General features: G+C 36.8%; 2 protein-coding genes across 12 annotated transcripts; both read left to right on the top strand.

Moving 5' to 3' along the window:
- Window positions 1-1,497: 1,497 nt before the first annotated feature.
- LOC306849215 (piwi-like protein 1) lies at window positions 1,498-13,197 on the top strand. Of its 2 annotated transcripts, none has more exons than XM_079384094.1 (21): window positions 1,498-1,537; window positions 2,536-2,644; window positions 2,715-2,826; window positions 2,928-3,056; window positions 3,634-3,848; window positions 4,286-4,407; window positions 4,487-4,567; window positions 4,651-4,848; window positions 6,507-6,615; window positions 6,698-6,824; window positions 8,049-8,166; window positions 8,740-8,854; window positions 8,931-9,118; window positions 9,201-9,273; window positions 9,353-9,553; window positions 9,628-9,731; window positions 9,932-10,002; window positions 10,352-10,505; window positions 10,589-10,714; window positions 12,008-12,155; window positions 12,259-13,197. In XM_079384094.1, exons 2-21 carry the CDS (start codon window positions 2,579-2,581, stop codon window positions 12,373-12,375), a joined length of 2,574 nt encoding a protein of 857 aa, XP_079240220.1. In that variant the 5' UTR covers window positions 1,498-1,537; window positions 2,536-2,578; the 3' UTR covers window positions 12,376-13,197. The 2 variants fall into 2 exon arrangements, with proteins under 2 accessions (XP_079240220.1, XP_079240219.1); XM_079384093.1 differs by having other exon boundaries at window positions 1,514-1,774.
- Window positions 13,198-13,276: 79 nt separating this feature from the next.
- LOC306849509 (syntaxin-2-like) lies at window positions 13,277-21,586 on the top strand. Of its 10 annotated transcripts, none has more exons than XR_013782340.1 (13): window positions 13,375-13,766; window positions 13,849-13,970; window positions 14,190-14,270; window positions 14,635-14,734; window positions 16,752-16,826; window positions 16,928-17,001; window positions 17,097-17,205; window positions 19,104-19,177; window positions 19,729-19,866; window positions 19,958-20,068; window positions 20,465-20,616; window positions 20,871-21,183; window positions 21,509-21,586. XR_013782340.1 is itself a non-coding variant. In XM_079384596.1 (12 exons), exons 2-11 carry the CDS (start codon window positions 13,941-13,943, stop codon window positions 20,600-20,602), a joined length of 930 nt encoding a protein of 309 aa, XP_079240722.1. In that variant the 5' UTR covers window positions 13,375-13,766; window positions 13,849-13,940; the 3' UTR covers window positions 20,603-20,616; window positions 20,871-21,586. The 10 variants fall into 10 exon arrangements, 5 of the variants coding, with proteins under 5 accessions (XP_079240722.1, XP_079240724.1, XP_079240720.1 ...); XR_013782343.1 differs by having other exon boundaries at window positions 13,696-13,766; window positions 14,190-14,286; XR_013782339.1 differs by having other exon boundaries at window positions 13,277-13,970.
- The last annotated feature ends 777 nt before the right edge of the window (window positions 21,587-22,363 follow it).

Genomic DNA, 22,363 nt, shown 5'->3' with positions numbered 1-22,363 from the left:
GGACGCTATCGATAACTATAACTCGAATCGCTTATGTAAACAAAGGAGGATCTATCGTGTTTTCCCCTATTTTTTCGTTGTTTTGGATTAAAAAGTGGATGCATTTTGAAGAGTGGACCCTTCTCTTGAAATGTATGCTGGTGTGTCTTGGAATAGTCTGAGCTGACCAGCGCTATTGGCGATCAAACGTGAGTACTGCGGTTCGCTTTGTTCATTTTAAATGGCCGGTCTTTCAGCATTTCTGTTAACCCTTTCCTCTCTGGTGTATTGATTTCAAAAACAAGCTCACATCGTTAATCTTGAGTGTTTTAGCTTTCAAATGATATATAGTTAATGATAATTGATTGAATATTGTTCTAAAACAAAGGTAATAAAAAGTCCGACCACGCCCGACCACGCCCTTCCGGCCCGCCCGCGGGCCGATGCGGGTTAACAGGTTAAATGCTCAAGGTCTTTGAAGTCACGTGGATCCTGATTGGCTGTCAGTGTTTTTATCATTCATCAGCTGAAAAAAAATCATTCTGAAAGTAAATCCAACAGTGTTGTGCTTCTGTGTCATTATTATTATAGTTATCGTCCTTGGTGTGAACGGGCCTTCACCTTAAAAAAAAATAAAATAAATAAAAATAATAAAAAGTAATAGAGGATATACAGTTTAAACACTCTTTTTTTCATCCAAAAACATTCATCAGGTCCAAATGTGCAGTTATGACACCTACATTTATTAATCATCAAGCAAATACAGCAAAACAAGATGTGTTGCTTGATAAATGGCAGATCTGTTCTAATACATGCTGGGACTTTTTTTTGAAGATGGCAGAAATTAGGAAAAATAACCATTCAGTATTCATGTAAAGCCTGTTTTTGTACATCCCAGATCTTTTTCTGATCATACTTATATCAAAACAAATGATGGATAATGCAAACAGATATTCACACTGCAGGAGCATGAAAAGATGCTTACATCTCGTTTGCCTACCAGATGTAACTTTCTTGACCAGGAGCAGACAGGAGCGTATTAAACTAAAAGAACATCTCACATTATACATTGTGACATATGTTAAGCCTCCCTTAATTTACAGTAAATGATTTATAATGAAAGGAGCATTGCAAATTGTTATTCTAGGGGGTAAAAAGTAGCAACTTCTTTCTCACCAAAAGGGACATTTTGTAGGGGTATATCTACTGAAATCTGTTGGGAAGCACCTGAATGTTACAGCTGTAGTACAATGACCATTAACTGCTCTGCTTATTGATCAGTAAATAATAATACATTAAATTTGTCTTAAGTAAATAATCGATTAATGTTTTCCACTTCTAATAGGGAACTTGAGTTAGAAAGTTTCGTTACTGAACCACCCCAAGATATTTAAGGACATCTCAGAAATTAAAATATTATTGTGAGCAACATTTATTGTTATTAACGACTTGAAACGTGTCTTTCACAACATTCAGTAGTGTTTTGTGTATTAGAGCGCCATCTGGTGGTGAACATCTATAATTATTATAACATGAGTCAACAGGACCAGGCAGTTTCGTATCCTTCCAAATAAAATAGTTTTCCTCAACAACCTTTTTCCATTCCATTTACAACAAACTTTTCAATCAAAATAAGTAATTACGACTTGAAAAGACGGTAAAGCATGAATTATTCTGAAAAATATGAACTAAATTAGATGATAAATATATTTAGCAGCGGAGGGATACAGAAGAAATCGGGGTAACTGCCAGTCAGGAGTTAATTGAACATCATTTGGCGCTTGTCGAGGCAAGGGTAAGAGTTGGTCGTAGATTTCTCATTTTTCTTTCGACCTTATGCATATATAATTAGTCATTTGATTGCTCCTGATAGTTGTGAAATTGTTTCTTATGTTATAAACAATTGAAATACCGTGTAAAATGTCTTAAACCACAAAATTTAAGATTAGTCATTTTCTGGTTACTGTTGGCCAATTAAGAGTCGTTAACTAACGTTATATCAGTTGCACTATTATGTACACGATGACAGAGCACGTTCCTTGAGTATTTAAGACAGGTTTATATATATTTCGAATCATTCAAGTAAGCTTTTAAACTTTGTTCTGTCTCAGCAGACGAATTTTAGAACTTTGTTACAGACACCAGGGCCTAGCGCGCCAAGCACGTGCTGAACGGACACAACCAATTTAATACTTAGTAATGTAATTAAGTACTATGGTTTAATATTGTGTCCCAGAATGTCACACTGTAGCAATGGATGACATTTACGTTAAACGATTATCACTTAGTAATGTGATTTGTAGGCCTAACATTAATCATTTGCACGTGTCAAGCGCGCACTTGACAGAAAACTCGTAAAAACTTTAATAAAGAGAGTGCATTTTTTTAATGTAGACGGAAAACTGTTTCGTTAAAAACACATTTTATTGTATTAAAAAAAAAGTTTAATTACTTGTAATTATTAGAGTTTGAATAACCCTCAAGTGGCAGTTGCGCGCCATACAGTAGAATGATTAAACAATAATATTCTGTGTTGTAATCTTAACTTGTGTACAGCACTTTGAACTGACACAAACCAAAGCATTAGAGAAGCACCAATATGACGGGACGAGCAAGAGCTAGATCCAGAGGCAGAGGTGTTCAGGAGCCTGCTGCTCCTGGCGCGGTGAGTTTATATTAGAGGAATATGATATTATTGTTTATTTAAATAACTTATTTTACTAATTCCTCTGCAGCAACCATTTGTATCACAAGAGGCAGCAAAGCCTTTTATGCCCACTGCACCTGAAGGACAGCTGGTGGGGAGAGGGAGACAGAAACCTGCTCCTGGAGCCATGTCTGAAGAAGGTAAGTGCGTTAGAGCAGCAAGTGGGAAGACTGTTGCATGTTTGCTAAGATGATGTTCCCTCATCCCATTTCTCACTCTTTTGCTTATTTTCTCCTTGTAGCGATGATGCAGATTTCTGCAGGCTTTCAGCAGGTGAAGATTGGGGAAAGAGGTGGACGCAGGAGAGATTTCCATGATTCTGGTGTCCACACTCGCCAGCTAATGGAACATGTGAAAGAGTCCAAAACAGGTAACACCATATTTAATGAGCAAGACTTGATTTTTGCTCTTTTGCAAATGTTTTGACTGCTTAGTGGCACTGGCTTCTTGATTTCCCAGCTTTGATTTGATTATTAATTGGATTAAGTACGACACTTTAAGTGGGAGTATTTGTTAAAGACAAATCTGTGACAAAATTCAATGTTCAAAAACATACATTCTTTTAAATATTCTATATTAACCAAAGAGTCTTGTCCAAAAACTATTTTAGAACCAAATCAGCATATTAGAATGATTTCTGAAAGATCATGTGACACTGAAGACTGGAGTAATGACTGCTGAAAATTCAGCTTAATATCACAGGATTAAAATAAACCTTAAGATATATTTCAATAAAGAAAATATACATTCAATTGTAGTAGTTTTTCATAATGTTAGTTTTTATTTCAACAAATGAATGCAGCCTTGGTGAGCATTAGGGACTTTGAACTACTATTAAAGTTTTTTTGACCCCAAACTTTTAATCAGTAGTATACGTTTCCCACATCCCTGTTCTAATGTTGTAGCAATGTAGTGTGATGTTAGATTTAACCCTCTTCCTGTAACAGGTGTTTCAGGCACTGCCATTGAGCTGAGGGCCAATTTCATGCGTCTGCTTTCACGACCTCTGTGGGCTTTGTATCAGTACCACGTGGACTTCAAGCCACCTATGGAGTCCCGACGTTTGCGCTCGGCTTTACTTTTCCAACACGAGGAGACTCTGGGCAAAGCACACACTTTTGATGGAGCCATTCTCTTCCTCCCTAACAAACTGCACAATACTGTATGTTTCCAGATCCTGAGAGTGCTCATAATTTTAGTGCCTCTTAAAGGGATAGTTCACCCAAAAATGAAAATTCTGTCATTTACTCACCCTCCGGTAGTTCAAAACCTGTATGAATGTCTTTGTTCTGCTGAACACAAAGGAAGATATTCTGAAGTATGTGGGGAAACAGCAGTTCTGGGGCACCATTGACTTCCATAGCATTTTTTTTTCTTTCTATGGAAGTCAGTGGTGCCCCAAAACAGCCTGGTTACAAACGTTCTTCAAAATATCTTCCTTTGTGTTCGGCAGAACAAAGAAATTCATACAGGTTTGGAACTACTTGAGGGTGAGTAAATGATGACAGAATTTTCATTTTTGGGTGAACTATCCCTTTAAGGGAGGCTTTGGAGTGTGGATTTGATTTGGTTGTCAATGATAAATTGCCTTATCTGTAGGAGACAGTCCTGTGCAGTGAGACTAGAAACGGAGAGAAGGTTGAGATCACGGTTACGCTGACCAACGAGCTCCCGCCATCCTCTCCTGTGTGCTTGCAGTTTTATAACATCCTCTTCAGGAGGTAATCACAGATAGCACTCTGCTTGAAATAGTGGTGTTTACAAGGTAATTAATTTGCACCCCTGTTTATTTTGCTGTAGAATTCTGAGGATACTAAACATGCAGCAGATCGGACGTCATTACTACAACCCTGATGATCCGTTCAACATACCCCAGCACAGGTTTTGAAACAAATGTGTTGTGTGACATTTACCTTCTGTTGGAAAGTGATTGAACATTGGAGCCTTTCTAAATCTGTTTGCAGGCTGACGATTTGGCCTGGATTCATGACCACCATCCTTCAGTACGAGTCCAGTATCATGCTGTGCTCTGATGTGAGTCACAAGGTTCTGCGCAGTGAGACTGTCCTTGACTTCATGTATAGTCTGAGGCAGCAGTGTGGAGACCAGCGCTTCCCTGAAGCCTGCACCAAGGAGCTTGTGGGCCTGATCATTCTGACTAAGTAAAATGAGCACACATTTACACACATGGACACTGCTGTTCAAAAGTTTGGGGTTGGTAAAATTTCTTTAAGTTCTTTTATGCTCGTTTTCATTTATTTGATTGCAATATTATAGTAAAACAGTAATAGTGTGAAATATTATCATATACAGTGTTTCCCCTACCATTATTTTAGGGAGGCGGTCCTTTGCAAATTTATTTTCTCTATAGCGCCAGATCACAACAGAAGTCATTTAAAGTTATCTTTCCCATAGAACAGATTATTAAACAAACTAAATAGCCTTATGTTATTTATCTTATTTACCCGACGGCGTGTCATTTCGGTCTTTACACTGCATAGTCGCACTCTCTGTATCGTGCACAGCGGAGTTCAGCACACACACACACAAGTTCAGCCCCGATGCGCGCGCACACATACAAACGTATTCTTGTATTTGTAAATATTAAGCCGCAAAAAGACTATTTAAATATGAATTCTGCGTGTCTCTGTTATGATTGGTGCAGACTACTGAAGTGCGCGTGAAGCTTCCGGTGATATTAGTGTCTGTCGTCTCACTAATGAGGACATAAATGCATGAACAACATCTCCAGAACCACTCTGAGAGTCACTTCATGAGCATTTGACCGTTTCATTCGAGTAAAACTATCCTCATCATATCATATACACACATGTAAAGGTATTCACGTCAGCCAGTCAAATTAAAGTTTTGTTTTCCTTGAAGTCATTGCGGCAGAAATAGCCAACTTTACTATTGTTCAGTAGATTGTATGTAATAGGCTACTACAAATATTATTAAAACCTTATTTTTAAGGGATAATCATACAATATTTCATCAATGTTTTTAATTGTAATATTAAATCCCCTTTATTTTCCAAAAAATAAAATTTGTTTCATTTTCATTAATTAAAAGATAAATTAAATGAATGTTTTATGCCTTAAAATTTGTAATTCACAACACAGAATTTCCGAGGGGGAAAAAAAAAACATAGGGCTATTGTAAGAATAAATTAAACTTGTTTTTATGCTGTGTTCATGCAAAACACAGAATTTGGTAACAAAAAAACATAAGGTTCGTAAAAATAAAACATTTCATAAGACCCTAAATGTAATTGTTGTTAAGATTTTAATAAGTTGATGTTAAATTGAAATTGAATTAGCTAGACATGCTTTTTAATCAATAAAATTTAATTTAACCATTAAAAAGGAAACCAGAAAAATTCAAACGGATCCAAACCCCCACCCACCCAAAGCCAAAAACCTAGGGGAAACATTGATATAAAATAATGGCAAAGCTGAATTTTCAGCAGCCATTACTCCAGTCTTCAGTGTCGCGTGACCTTTCAGAAATCATTCTAATGTGCTGATTTTCTGGTCAAGAAACGTTTATGAACAATGTTGAAAACAGCTGTGCTGCTTAATATTTTTCTTGGAAACCGTGATACATTTCTTTCAGGGTTATTTGATGGATAGAAAGTTCAAAAGAGACAAGCATTTAGTTAGAAAACATTGTCAAATCTTACTGACCCCAACAATTTAAATGATAGTGTGAGATTTTCTTTGATTTGTTACTTTAAAAGCTTTAAAATTTGTAAAAGTTGTTTAATGTATTGGAATTGTGAAGTAGCAAGTAACGGGGTGTAACAAATTATCGTTTATAGGTACAATAACAAGACGTACAGGATTGATGACATCGCCTGGGATCATACACCCAACAACACATTTAAGAAGGGAGATACGGAGATCTCATTCAAGAACTACTTCAAAACGGTAACTTAATGATACAGAGAATTATTATGACACTAGTTGCAGAATTTTACTGTCACACTCAATTTATTTGCCTCCTCTCCAGCAATATGGTCTGGACATAACAGATGGCAACCAGGTTCTTCTGGTTAGTCACGTGAAGAGACTGGGGCCATCAGGTCGGCCTCCACCAGGACCTGCCATGCTCGTCCCAGAGTTCTGCTACCTCACAGGTAAAGCCCGGCTCACACTGTGCGTCTGAGACAAATTTTGAAAATCCTAAAAGATTCCTATAATCCTAGGCTAAAATCTGTAGTCTTTGATCGCTGGTTTGACATGTTCACAGACAGCCGATTAATGGGCGTTTCGTTCAAATTTCACCTCCGACGAAATTCTGGCAGTCAGAAGATTTGGCGTACAGTCCTGCAGTGTCACTACCCCTACGATGAATGTCAAACTCTCCGTTTTTCAAGACAAGCTATGAGCAGAATTAATGCTAAAGAATTATTTTATCAGACATAAACTCCGGCGATCCCGTCCTCCGCTCATGGAATTTATCTTCTATGTTGCCTTTTATATATAAACACTGGTTGTGCCGCTGTTTTCATGTGGGTGTGTAGAGCTGCATACATTATTCTTCTTAAATACACCGGTATTTATGCCGTTCATATACTTTTCATGATAGCCAATATTTCGGTCCTGCAGTTCGCAGTCACTGGACGTGTATGGGTTGATAATGTAAAACTCTGGACAAGTTTTCTTGCGCGCACCCGTTTTTAACTCGTCTTGACTGCCGTACAGTCTGACATTAATGACAACTGAGATCCCATAGTGTGACATCATCATGTTCGTACAGTCTGACAAGTACAATCTAAAGGACTTTTTAAAAATCGCACAGTGTGAGCCCGGCTTAAGTCCTTTTTGAAGATTCATTAAAATGCCTTGAGCGTGGGTTTTCTTTCATGTTATGTATTATTGTCTATTTCAATTGAATAGGAAGCTGGGGTGAGGCATATTGAAGGACTCATCCTTTTTCATATATAGACAGTATTCTGTAGTTTAGAACAACTGAAGACACTGACAAACCATATATAGAAAGTCAGTATGTAAAATTAGTATGTATGAATTCACTGTTCATAAAACAACAAATGGAAAGTACCTGGATGACCTGCTACTTCTGCTGAGATTCTGAAGTGCCGGTGCTTTGCTATCCCATGAGGCCATGGGAGTGAAACTTGTAAATTTGTTCCCCGTTTAATTCCACTACCTAATCAGTATGTGATCTAAGACAGCTCATGATTTGCAAGTTGATGGCCAGTGGTATATGTAATTTTGGTATGAATACACTATCTTGTAGATGACATTTAAGCTAATAGAGTGCAATATGGAGTAAAACGATTTAATGTTTTTAGTCTTCAGTTGCAAACAAATCTGATGTGCGTGCATTTCTTGTGAAGGTCTGACAGATAAGATGCGTGCTGATTTCAACATCATGAAGGATCTTGCCTCACACACAAGGCTGAGTCCTGAACAGAGAGAGAGCAGAATTAACCGCTTAATCTCCAACATCAACAGGTACAAATTAGGGGTGTAACCTTTGTAACATCAAAAATGATTAATCTATATTTAATTTATACAGTGAAGACTGCCGTTATTTTACATTTGATTACATTTCTGTAGCGTACCTGAAAGTTTATTTTAGACTGAGCTGAAAATTTGGTTGTCTGTAGAAAAGACTTTTATCACTGAGCCCATAGTAGCAGCCAGAATTGTTTTTCCAATTGTTTATTTTCTTTATTTTAAAAAATAAAAGTGTGGGCCTATTTTTTGTTGTTGTTGTGAATGTCCCAATTGAGATACAGGATGTGAACGTTTCAGAAGTGTTCATGTTAATATTTTTGTTGCATTTGTGAGTAAACAGCCATCTACATTTTTTATTAAAAGTAGGTATATAATATCAATATGTGGATCGATATACTATCGAATCGTAATCGTATCATAGAATTTTTTGAAGTATCGGCAAGTATCGTGACGAACCATTCGATTTACACCCCTAGTACAGATTCTACGTGAGTCCTATTGATGTATTGTTTAAATTTGGTGGTGTTATTTCTTATCAACTCTCACATCCACTCTACTTCACTTTAGAAATGCAGACGTGCAGAATGAACTGACTACTTGGGGTCTGAGCTTTGAGAATCGACTGCTGAGTCTGAATGGAAGAGTTCTGCCCTCCGAGAGGATCATCCAGGGAGGCAGAGCGGTAAGAGAGATGACTTCATATCCCAGCAGCCATTCATAATGTAACAGGCTTGTTCATTTTAATTTTCATCCATTAGTATGAGTATAATCCATGGACAGCAGACTGGGCTAAAGAAATGAGAGGTCTTCCTCTGATTAGCTGCATGAATCTGGACAACTGGTTGATGTTCTACACGCGGCGAAATGCGGATGTTGCCCAATCTCTGCTTCAAACTCTCAACAAAGTGTCTGGGCCCATGGGTATCCGCATGCAGAGGGCCATCATGTGAGTTATGTGAAATTTTGAAATATAAATATAAAATCTTTGAATTTCATTTTCATGTTGATAATTATTCCTGTCCAAGCAGGATTGAGTATGAGGATCGTCAGGAATCTCTTCTGAGAGCCCTGCAACAAAACGTAGCACGTGAAACACAGATGGTGAGCCTGGCAATCACATGCATGTGCGATTTGCATATCCAGAGCATTTCTTTCAAAACTGCTGCTATGCCTTTCATAGGTGGTTGTGATCCTGCCTACCAATCGAAAGGACAAGTATGACTGTGTAAAGAAGTACCTGTGTGTGGACTGCCCTACTCCTAGTCAGTGTGTGGTGTCTCGCACCATCAGCAAACCTCAAGCACTTATGACTGTGGCCACCAAGATTGCTTTGCAGATGAACTGCAAAATGGGAGGAGAGCTGTGGAGTGTAGAAATCCCAGTAAGACTCAAATTATTGCTGTTCTGCAGGCTTTTGCCAAGTGTCAGATTCCACAATGAATCTTTGTTTTTCAGCTTCGGCAGCTGATGATTGTGGGCATAGACTGTTACCATGATACTGCTGCTGGCAAGAGATCCATCGGAGCACTGGTGGCCAGTCTGAACCAGGGCATGTCCAGGTAATATAATAATTAGAAAATGGCATTGTTTAACCAGATACATTTAAAAGTTTGTGCTCAGTATTATGTTGGACTGGTTGAGCAATAAAACACAACTTATTGTCACGAATAGTACTACAGTTTATAGACTAGAGTTAATAAATGGTAATATTTTAGATACTCATAATTGTTGTATAATGTCACTTTTGTTACCTTTTTAGGTGGTTCTCCAAGTGTGTCTTGCAGAACCGTGGTCAGGAGATCATTGATGCACTAAAAGGGTCATTGCAAGGTGTGAAATGTTTCATTTACTCACTAGTGCGCTTTAACAATTTTCCAGCTTGTAGATTTTAAATAAACATTGAAAAAAGTGTTGGTAGCTTGATAGTGGTTCATTTATAATAGCTTAAGTAATAGTCTAACTTTTATCTTTTTACTTCTGGCTATTATATTTAGGCTTCAGAATACATAAGTTGTGTTAACTGATCAATATAATCTTTTAGATTATTATAGGTTTCGTTAATTTATTTTGGTCACATCTTATTTTCTGCAATCCAAAAGCCATTAAAAAAAAACTTTTTTTTTTATTAATTAAAATTGTTTACTGCAGCACTCTATACTGAAGCTATTTGTCTTTTCAGCTGCCCTGAAGGCCTATCTGAAGTACAACAATTCTTTGCCCTCCCGGATCATTGTGTACCGAGATGGAGTTGGAGACGGCATGCTGCAGAGCGTGGTGGACTACGAAGTCCCTCAGATCATGCAGTCCATCAAGACCATGGGGCAGGATTACGAGTGAGCCACACTTAATGTTGACATTTACACTTTGGGGATTTTGAATTCCGTTGGTTGCAATCATATTTACATTTTTCATACAGACCCAAGCTGTCAGTAGTGGTGGTGAAAAAGCGCATCAGCTCCAGATTCTTTGCCCGGATCGATGGCAAAATTGCCAACCCTCCTCCGGGGACAGTCATTGACACTGAAGTCACTCGTCCAGAGTGGTGCGTATAGAGTCATTGCGCCTGGTCTGTATCCATAAATCACGGGGTCCAGATGGGGCCTTAAAAAATCATAAAATGTCTTCATTTTAAACCAATTTAAGTACACAAAAGGTCTTAAATGGAATAACAAATGTCATTTTAAGATGTTTTATATCTGGGGACAGAAAAACTAGGGTCAAGATACTACCTAATGTGACTAAACTTAGCAAAAGGCTATGATTTTAGATATGAGTGCTGCATGTTTCAAAGAAAAAATGCAGTTTGCAATCTGTTAATACCATGGATTTATGTTAAGTGATTATTACTGTAGAATTAAGACAATGTTTACTTAATTAAAAATGTAGTCCCATTTAGTTGTTTTTGGTGGCCTGTTTTAATTTGTTTTTGTCTAGTCTTTGTATGAAGCTGTCATTTTAGTTTTTATTAGTTTGTCATGTTCATACTCTTTAGTCTAGTCAAGTTTCATTCAACTAAAAGTCTGAGCATTTTAGTCAGAATTATCCATGACTATTTTCGTCTAGTTTTAGTCGACGAAAACTGAAGACATTTAGTCAGTGATGCTTATCTACACTGGATGCCCCAACACGTCAAATCCCCGACAGTAAACTGCTGCCACATTCTAATTATGACACATTGATAAATTTCAAATGATTTTCAACGGTTGCTTTGTCTCGTCCAGTGTAGACAGACCTACGGTGGCCGAGAGAGCTCAACACGCTGCAAATAGAAAAACACCTGCAAATTAAGAAAACACGCGCTACAAATGCTCACAGCACAACCAAATAAAGAAAAAAGCTGCAAATACAATTCTTTATTTGGTTGTTGTGAGCATTTGCAGTGCATTTCTTACTTTGTGTTGTGAGCATTTGCAGCACCTGCTGTCAAATTGATGTTTTCTTGATTTCCTGGTGCTTTTTCTATTTGCATGGGTTTTCTGAAGTTGCAGTGCATTGAGCTCTCTCGGCCACCGTACTGTCGTGTCCGGTGTAGACACGGTGTAAGCCGACTTTTGTTCCGCAGATGGTTTCCTCTTGTTTTTTTTTGTCTGCCATCTCTATCTTTCTGTCGTCGCTCGGCTAATGTCCGTCATGTGCACTGAGCACTCTCCTCTGCATCATGAGTAGACATGCCCCTTACTGCTGATTGGCTACCAGTTTGTTTTGGTATTGGGTCCAACTCAGTTTTCTAAAATGTTTTTGAAAAAATGCATACCCCACTTTTAATATTTGCTATTTTTTGTCAAGTAATGCTAACTGCTCACATTTATTCAGCACTACATCTGCTTACACTCAGGTACGATTTCTTCATAGTGAGTCAGGCTGTGCGCTTTGGTTGCGTCGCACCTACTCACTACAACGTGGTGTTTGACAACAGCGGCCTCAAACCTGATCACATGCAGAGACTCACCTACAAACTCTGCCACATGTACTACAACTGGCAGGTAATAACCAATGTAGACCACTACATCAGTATCACTCTACTCTTAATAGTCTATAATAATGTGTCCTCACACATTCTTTGTGGTGGTTCTTTTTTATCTTAAGGGTATTGTCCGAGTGCCTGCACCATGTCAGTACGCCCACAAACTGGCCTTCCTGGTTGGTCAGAGCATTCACAAGGAGCCCAACATGAACCTGGATGACTTCTTATACTACCTGTAACCTGCATTGCAGTGATAAGTTGCAGGGCCTTGAAGAATGATAGGGCCATTTTTATTAGTTTCTTTTCCAAGTCGATTGAGTTGTAGCAAAAAAAGTACACTGTCAGAAGAATGTTTGTTTATATTTCTAAGTGTAGTGTTTTCAGAGAGAAGCAGGTACAAAGTTTTCTGTTTGTAATGGCAAATGCATATGGTTCTACTTTTATTTATCTTTGTTCTTGTTCTGGTGTCTTGTAACGATAAAGAACATGTATTTTTTGTGTGTAAACGGATGGTTCAAATCGCAGATTTCTTGGACTTTATATTTAGAGGCCCAGACGGTTGATGGAATTAAGTAAACATTTATTTTCTGGTTTCCAGTATAAAAGATAAATGGTTATATCTGATTAATACCTTCAGCGTTCACATACTATATCATATGCATGTATGGTTTTCATATTTGTCAAAAAATTAAATGTTGCTGCTCTGTTTATCACGTTGCAGCTCTGATACTTTTATTTTGTAAATTGAATTGTAGTGTTGATTATATCATAAGACAAAAAGGTAACACATCTGTGTTGGGAAGAGCAGAAGTTTTTTTACAGAAAGCTGTAATTTAGGATTGTATTGATGTTTTGAAGGGACACATCAGGATTGAAGTGCATCGATGCTAGAATAAAGCTCAAGTTTAACATGGCTAGGTTCTTGCTATAATTTAGTCAACAGTGAGAAGGATTTGAGACAATATTGGCATACGCGTTAATGGACAGGTGAAAATGTTATGCAAAACTTGAAATTGTTATTTTGACATTAAAGTTTATTGCGGACAACCCAGTTTTCTTCGATGTCATCGTCTTGTTTCGTGTCGCTAAATATTAGAAGAAAAAATTATTGGGAAATCTCACTAATAACTGTTAAAGATTAACTGCAGGTGGCGCATGAGGGCTCGGAAAGTGAAATCATAGGACATTGTTTATCTTAATGCGGACAATGACATATTCAAAATAACTGAAGTGTTGTCACTCGACATACAAGTTAAATATGCCCGTGTAATTTATATAAAGGCTTAAAAGTAGACCGCTGCTTAATTGGTAAACGGAAATGTTTTTGATTGGTCCCTTCAGAAGAGTGCTGAAAAAAGTAACCACGTGATAACGTCTTCTATTTGCTGCGTCTTCAGGATTAAAATTGAGACTTGAATAAGGACAATGAGAATGGTAATATCCATTTAATCGAAACGCACAGTAAAGAGATACAGAAAAAATGAAACGATCTGTCAACGCCATGCTGTTTCTATGGTTACTACGGCGCAGTGTAGTGTAAGCTGCGCCCATGTTTTCAAGAGAAAAAGACAGGACGCTGAATGAAACCAAACAGACACACAACGCTTCATAACTGGATGCCTCTTTGAACGTAAACACCTTATTTATAAGCTTTTATCGAGAAGTTACGAACCCCAAAGGTGAATTAATGTACTTTCTCCGACATACGTTAGTTTGTCGCGGTCTGGTCAGGACTTGCGATGGACTTTAACGCGCAAGGGACGTGTACACAACAGAAGATAATCGACATTTCAACAACATTGTTATGAGGGACCGACTGGCTGATTTGAAAGGGGCAAGTGATTGATTAATAATAAACCAATTAGGCTAATTGTTAACATTGGCAATAATATATTGATATCAGTGTTTTTACTTACAGAAATACAACATTTTACGTAAACTAACACATATTTGACGTTCTTTACTGTTTATGTCTAAGTTACTTCCCATGCTCATATCAGTGTGGTGTCTTTCTCCATGCTTGAGAAATGTGTCTCTTTGTGGCTTGTTTTAGGGCAGGCAGAGTGCCAGTGAAGATGGGGGTGTCACTGTGTCCATGGAGAGAGATGGCTTCATGCAGGATTTTTTCAGAAAAGTACAGTCAGTCACCTGTATGAAATTTTAGTAGCCTACTTTAACTTGTTTTATTTTAGTTGGCTGCCAGTAATATTTCGTGTGATATTTGTTTCAGTTTATTTAAACTTTTTTTTTTTTTTTAGTTTTTGTTAACAGTAACACTGAAATCAGCACCTTTTAAATGAATTCATCATTTAAATAATCAAAAACAAAATCTTAAATTGTGCCACTGATATTATGCATCACAACATTATAATGGAAAGAGAAATCTCATAACAAAACATGTTGTAACATGCATCCCTAGTAGTTAATGTCTAGAAGCGCACTGAAGTAAAACTATTGAAGAATAGTAAGTTTCTGAACTTCGCTTTTCTTTATTTCAGGTGGAGGAGGTCAGAGGTGTCATTGACAAGATCTCCTCCCTAGTGAATGAGGTGAAGAGAAAACACAGTGTGATTCTTTCAGCCCCAAACCCTGATGAGAGTAAGTCACCCTTACTCAAAGACTGTGAAATCTGAGCAAAGTGACAAGGTGGTGCCGGTTGAAGTGGTTTATGAACTATCACCCATGAGCCCTTGAGCGAGTCACTTACTCCCAGGTTGCCACATTAAGATGTCCCTTAGTGTACTGTGAAAGACTTTCACACTGTGTTTAATGGATATTCACCCCAAAAATGAAAAATTTGTCTTTTTTTTTTACTCGCTGTCAAGTTGCTCCAAACCTGTATAAGTTTTTATTTTGTCACAAAAGAAGATATTTTGAAGAATGAGGGTAACCGTACAGTTGATGTTAGCCATTGACTTTGACTGAGAAAAGTACTACCTGCAGCTGTTTGATTACCAACATTCTTCAAAATATCTTCATGCTCAGCAGAAGGAAGAAATTCAATCAGGTTGAAACAAATTGAAAGTGAGTAAATAATGACAGGATTTTCCTTTCTTGGTGAACTATTCCTTTCAGTCTTATTTAACTTTTTTTTAAACTTGTTTTAAGGCCAGTTTTAGCGATGTTTAATCTTCATTGTGAAAGTGGGTTAAAATGACACCACAGCTAGTTTATACTGATTCTTATTTGAGTTGTAAATTTATCCAAATTACTCACTTCATTTTAGCTTTCAAAATCTGTTTTATTATGTAATGGATGACAATGGCTTTGCGTCTTTCTCTTGTTGTCTTTGAGCACACATTCAAACTTTGTCATTCATATCAACACAAAAAAACAACAACTGATACTCAGGGTTTAGACAAGAACAAAGAAACTGTTTTATAACTCTCTGCCCAGCAGCATAACAGCGCAAGACCATGGGCTTCCTCTTTCGGAAATATCACATCACATTACTGCTTCAGGGAAAACATTTTTCACATGCATTGTACTCACACACCGTTAAAACATTAGTAATATCTATCCAGTGTTCATGAGGGATTGTAAATGGGATCCACTCATATTGACTGTGTACAGAAAAATCATTCAAATGAATAGGGAAAAGAGACCTCTTAAAAGTTACCATAGGGAGTCAAGTTTGGGCATGCAAGCAATTGTAGTTTTCCTATCACATTCTTAATTTTCAGTGAGTGTGTTGGGTTAGTTTTGCTGTTACTTGCAGGGCATGTGTAGGACATGCAGGCAGGAATGTGAGATTGAGATAAAGACATCAGTGAGGGTGTGAGTGTTTCTGCAACAAACTGTATGCTTGTGTTTTCTTCTATTTCTCAAGTTGATAGTAAAATTGAATGATCTGTTTGAGGATTGTGCTAATGGATGTGTATTATTTCTCCTTTTTTATAGAGCCATCTATAGTCACTTCCATATACCTGCCTGCATTTTATATTTTCACACATAACACCACAATATTTCTCCAACATCGTAATGTAAAAGTGCTTTATAGGGGCACAGTTTTTCTGGAACGGTTGTCTTTCATAAAAAAAAAAAAATACTCAAATTTTGATAGTTGATGGTTTATTTGTAGTCTAGCATGTGTTGAGTTGTATATCAAGTGAACATCTTGAATCTTGAACATCATTGAATCTTGTAAATGATAATATTTATATACAGTGTAGTGCAATATAAATATATTTACTGAAAGAAGTCTCTTACGCTCACCCAGGCTGAATTTATTTGATCAATAAAAGTCATATTGTGATTTTTTTTTTTTTTTTTTTTTTTGAAGAAACGTAATTGTGATGCAAATACTCCAGCATCATTACTCCAGTCTTCAGTGTCACTTGATCCTTCATAAATCATTCTAATATTCTGAATTGCTTTTCAAGAAACATTTCTTTGTAAAATGAATGTTGTAAACCGTTGTGCTGCTCAATATGTTTTGGAAAATGTAATATATTTTTTCAGGACTTTTTGATGAATAGACAGTTCAAAAGAACAACATTTAATTGAAATCTTTTGTAACATGAATGTCTTTACTATCACGTTTTATCAGTTTAATGCATCCTTGCTGAATAATATTATTAATTTCTCTTATTCTAAAATATGCCTTTGCTTTCAGGGACAAAAGAAGAGTTGGAACAACTCACCGTGGAAATCAAGAAAAATGCCAACTTTGTCCGGACCAGCCTCAAATGTGAGTTGGATGTTCTGCTTCTGTCTGTTGAGGATAGTGAAGATAAGAGCATCAATGCACTTGGTCAAGAAAATTTATTAAGTTCCCATCTATTTTCTTAGCAATGCAACAGAATCTACCTCCAGATGAACAGATGAATCAAGCCTCAGTAGATGCACGCATTCAGAAAACACAGGTGTGAAATCTTTGTCTCTTCTTTTTCATCCAACCATCCAGTATGATATTTTTAATCCCAAATTGATTTATTGCTCTTATTGTATCCTTTTTTAGTACACTAACTTGTCACGTAAGTTTGTGGAGGTCATGACGCAATATAATGACGCCCAAATGTCCTTCAGAGAGAAAAGCAAAAGCAGGATTCAGAGACAGCTGGAGATCAGTAAGTCACACATGTTAATCTTTATATATATTCACAAGCACATATGATACCTTAAAACTAGCTCTGTAAGCTAGACCATTAACAGCTGACAAATTTCCACCTTAAAATGATCATTTATTTTTGCTTAAAAGGATTGTGCATATATATATATATATATATATATATATATATATATATATATATATATATATATATATATATGAATAAAAAAACAAAACACTTATCTCTGAGAACTTTTTTTGCTAGGGATGAATGATATATTAGTACCAAATCAGTTCTCTGGCCAATCTTAAAGCTTTTAAAAATGTCCCAGGTTTATATTGGACACATATTAGCTAAAATTGGATATTTAATTGCGCAGCTTATTTCCTTTTTTTTCATATTTACATAACCTTGCCAGTCATTCACTGCTTACTTTGTCAAAATGTCAAAACACTAATTTATATTTTAATAGTTTATCATTTATTTACATTAACTGTCATGATTGTCATTAAATCTCATAATAAATGTTAATTTTTCATTGTTGAATTATGTTCAATAAGGACAAACAGATTGCCTAAACATTTTTGTCCACTTCCCCTCTTTTCACCTGACATGCTGCATTTAAATTTATTTTGAGTAACTTGTGGTCAGACATGTAGTGTAGACCTCTGAGTAGTGTGTGCGAGTGTGTGTGTGTGTGTGTGTGTGTGTGAAGTAGTCCCAGGTGTGAGAGGATTAATGAGGTACTTTCTGTGCTTTACGACACATGAAACTGAGTGGGCTGTCACCGGAGACACTAAGGCAAGTGTTACCTGGGCAACAGGGCTCCAGAGATCCTGCCTTACCTCTGCACAGTGGGCCAGGAGCAGAATGTCATGTGATAGGATGAGTTATCAGTCATGTGACTGATGTGATTTGCATAAAGACCCAGTTACCTCAACTTTGCATTTGAAACCAATTTCCATGAAAGGTTGTGTGATTTGTTAGGAAACATTTGTTGAAACTTTATTTTAGTGATGTGTATTTTATATGATGTATGATGATATATTTTATGTGTATGGTACGATTTTTCCTGGTTATAAGTATGCATATAAGCGCTGGTCATTGCTCGGGGGTCATATTATATGAGTGTGTGTATTTTTCCAGCGGCCTTTACATTGATGGTTTCAGCCATTGTAATGTTCCCTCTCATTTTCCCAGCTGAATCAATATAGTCCCCAAGGCATACTTAACCCTCTGGGGTCTGAGGTCATTTTGGAGCCCTTGAGAGGTTTGACATGCCCTGATATTTGTGCTTATTTCAGCTACTTAAAACATACTATTGACCAACATGGATTTTTTTTTTTTTTTTTTTTTTGTATTCAGCACAAACTGTGCTACGATGTTATGTGACCAAGATGGATGTACATGTTTTCATTTTTTAGAAAAAAAAAATTTATGCGTGACTAGTTTTGGGGGAAAAATGTAGCTGAAATAAGGCCATAAAACCCACACTAAATAGTCCTGAATAAGACTTTAGAGTAATCAGTCTTGTAGGCTAGAATATTTACTTCACAATTATGTGAAAATCATTCTGCTTACTCCTTCACAGAAAACAATATATTGATTAAAATTTTTAAAGATGTGTTTTGTGATCGAAAGCCTATATGCGAGGGAGTGGCAATGTCCTTGAATATTAACATGACCGCACACACACTTACAAGCACACGGTACACACATCCACTGTTCCATGACACAAAGCCAAACAATCATACAAATGGACTAGCCTATTAGCAATTGCTGGTCATCATTTCATGTTTACCCTTGACAAATTCACACACACGCAGCCATTTATCAAACAAATAATGGCCTGAACAGGATTGGCCAGTTTGTGAGAAGAGTGTTTCACTAATCTATTACAACTCTGAATCTTGTAGCTGGAAGAATAACAACTAATGAGGAATTGGAAGAGATGCTGGAGACTGGAAACCCTTCTATTTTCACCTCCGATGTGAGTTTGCTTCTTAAAACGACTCTTTCCAGGCTTACTGGATGTTGGAAGAAATATTAATATACTGCAGCTCTCATCCACAGCCAGCTTTCTTTGGCTTCTCAGTTTTCTGTTCATGTGGCATGACATGAGAGCAACACATTTTTCAACAGTTAGCACCCTCTGCTGGCTCTTTCTTTGCATTTTCTGTAATTGTCTGTTTAAACTTTAAAGGGATGGCCAGCCTCAGCTAAAAATAATAGTTCTGTTATCATTTACCCCCATGTTCCCTCATATTTCTAACATGGAGTACACAGTGAAAATTTTGAACAACGTATGGGTCTTTTTTAACAATTTAATTTCAAAGTTTGGGGTCGATAAGACCAAAAAGTCATAAAGTAGTCGATATGATTCTCTAAAGACTAAAGTGGTCAACATGACTTGTAATTAAATGAATTCCAGTTCTTTACAGTTTCTCCTTTAGTGTCTCATTTTGGGTGATCTGTTCCTTTGTTTTATGCTGTGCTGTCACTGTTTTTAAGAGTCTACTAAAAGATTTCCTGTGTTTTCAGATCATCTCTGACTCTCAGATAACTCGTCAGGCCCTTAATGAGATCGAGTCTAGACATAAAGATATCTTGCGGCTGGAGTCCAGCATTAAAGAGCTTCATGACATGTTTGTGGACATGGCTATGCTTGTTGAGACCCAGGTGCAGTATACAGTAATCAGGGATCGTTTGTTCACTTAATAGTTAACCTACACAGCTTTCATTCCTGAACTCACTCATTTATGTTGTACAGGGTGAAATGATTGACAACATTGAAAAGAATGTAAACAATGCAGTAGAGTACGTCGGCCAAGCTAAAGTGGAGACCAACAAAGCTGTGAGGTACCAGACGCAGGCACGCAGGGTAAGAACCTTACTAATGTTTTAGAAGCCACAATATAATACTAATAGGAATATGTAATTAGGCTGTTGGTTTTGTTCATTTAGTGTATTTTTTTTGTAATTAAGCTGAAAAATACTGGAATAAATGCCACAAAAGGAGGCTCAATACTGTGCTCTGTTAAATGTTTTAGATTATGACTGATCTGTCATTAACTGACCTGTTACTAACCATAGAGGGCTTTCTATACATACAATGTTTAAATTGATGCTTAAGAAATAATACAGGCCTTAAATGAATATACATTATTTGGTGAACACATTCATCTTTATGCTTTCACAGTATGTGCTACAAAATATTTTACAGCAAGTACTTGGAAAAAATGCAATGATTGTAACAACTTCTTTTTGTCTTGTACAGAAACACATTATTCTTGCTCTTATTGTTTTGGTGGTGCTCGCTGTGGTCGCACTAGTTGTTGGCTTATCTGTGGGCCTGTCTGTTAAAACCAATACTAACTCCGCCTCCTCCAGCTCTAATGCAGCCAATCCTTCCTAAGCATGGTTTCCAAGGTAACACCCAGTGCCCAATCACTAACTATTTCATCTACTATCACTTTGTCTCTAAATTAACCCAGTTTGAATACGGTGACAACTTTTTAGGAGAAATGGTTTTAATGGTTTCAAAGAAAGATTCACGTATGTTCTAATCAATGCCAGTTTATTTGCTTCTAATCAATTACACAAAAAAAGGTAAAATTACATTTAGTAATTCATTTCATACACCGTGGATTTTCCCATGTTGTTTTTTTTTATGTCTGACATAGAAATTGGTCTGTGTTGCCATTTGTGGAGCCGTGTGCAGCATCATTCTTCTCATCATCCTCATTGGAGTGTACAGCGATTAGTCACCTAGAGCAAAACTTCATTCCCTTTAACATTATTGTGCCTTTGAAAAAAAAAAAATAGAAGAATTAGTGTTTTTGTTTTGACTGAAATTGAAAATGTCCTGCTGCAAACAATAACTCAAAAACTGCTCTTGAATTTATTACCGGTGAATTGTGTAGAAGATGGCATTGATTTATGGTCGAAGACTTTACTTTTTGACATTGCTTTGCCACTTCACTACAGCAACCAGAGGTAACTTTCAGTCTTTTTATTTATTTAATGCTGGTGAATATATTTCGCACAATTGAGTAATGTTTTGTAATACAATTTGTAATATTGGGTACTTTGTGCCTTGGGAGATCCGACTGACATTGTGGAGTTAAATAAAATCCAGCAAAGTGCACTTAAGATATATTTTATTAACAAAAAATTATGCTTGTATTCAAGAGTCAAGTTCATTTCTTTTACTCAATGATATGACAGCTGGCTCCACACAATATGATGTCAGATCTGTGAACAATGTTACAAAACATCTTTTAGTCACTTGTTCAGTGTTGTTTCTTTTTGTATCTTACAGGAATGTAACCAACCACACAGTCAAATGCTCACAAAGTGTATTGTAAAATAAATGTGAGTTACTCACTGCTCAAAACTGTCATACTGTCTGTTTTTGTTATTGGTGAATATTTATCATACTATAGTGTTCAAAAGCTTGTACAGAGAGAGACCGAAAGAGAGATAGAAATTAATACTTTAAGGAAGGATGCATTACGTTTATTTAAGTGGCAATGCATATATTTTACATTGTTGCAAAAAAATGTAAATAAAATATATTTCAAATAAATGCTAAACTTGCTATTCTTCAAATAATCCTGAACAAAATGTATCACAGTTTCAACAAAATATTAAGCAACAAAACTATTCACCACATGATAGTAAGAATTGTTTCTTGAGCAGCAAATCAGCATGTTATTTTGTGTGTGTGTGTGTGTGTGAGTGTGACAAAGCTGAAGCAGGTGCTTACATTGATGCTCATGGATGTTACCCTGGACACAGCAGCTGTGAAAATCTCCCTCAAACACACTCACACTATTAAGACAGTCTGGATACTGTCGGGGAAATCCATATGCACTTACACTGTATGATGAGAGAATAAATGCATCTCGTGACATGACACTTTTAGGACATCCTATCTCTGCTATTGAGCTGTGAGTGAGTGGGCAGAAGCACAGACATTATGTAACTGAAATGTTCCTGCCACAGAGACAGTAAGAGAGCATCCGCACACACACACATGAGAGAGAGAGAAAGCCAGTGAGAAATAAATCAATTAAATTCTCACCTGACCTGGTTAGGGTGAGTGAATAAAGAGATGAAGCTGAAAGGGGAGACGGTGATTCTTTGTAACAGTGATGAGACAGTCAGTGCTTTT

The sequence above is a fragment of the Barbus barbus genome, assembly GCF_936440315.1.
Source record: "Barbus barbus genome assembly, chromosome: 29".
NCBI classification, from domain to species: domain Eukaryota; kingdom Metazoa; phylum Chordata; class Actinopteri; order Cypriniformes; family Cyprinidae; genus Barbus; species Barbus barbus.
The sequence above is the reverse complement of the archived record's forward strand: the minus strand, read 5'-3'. Positions and strand labels throughout refer to the sequence as shown.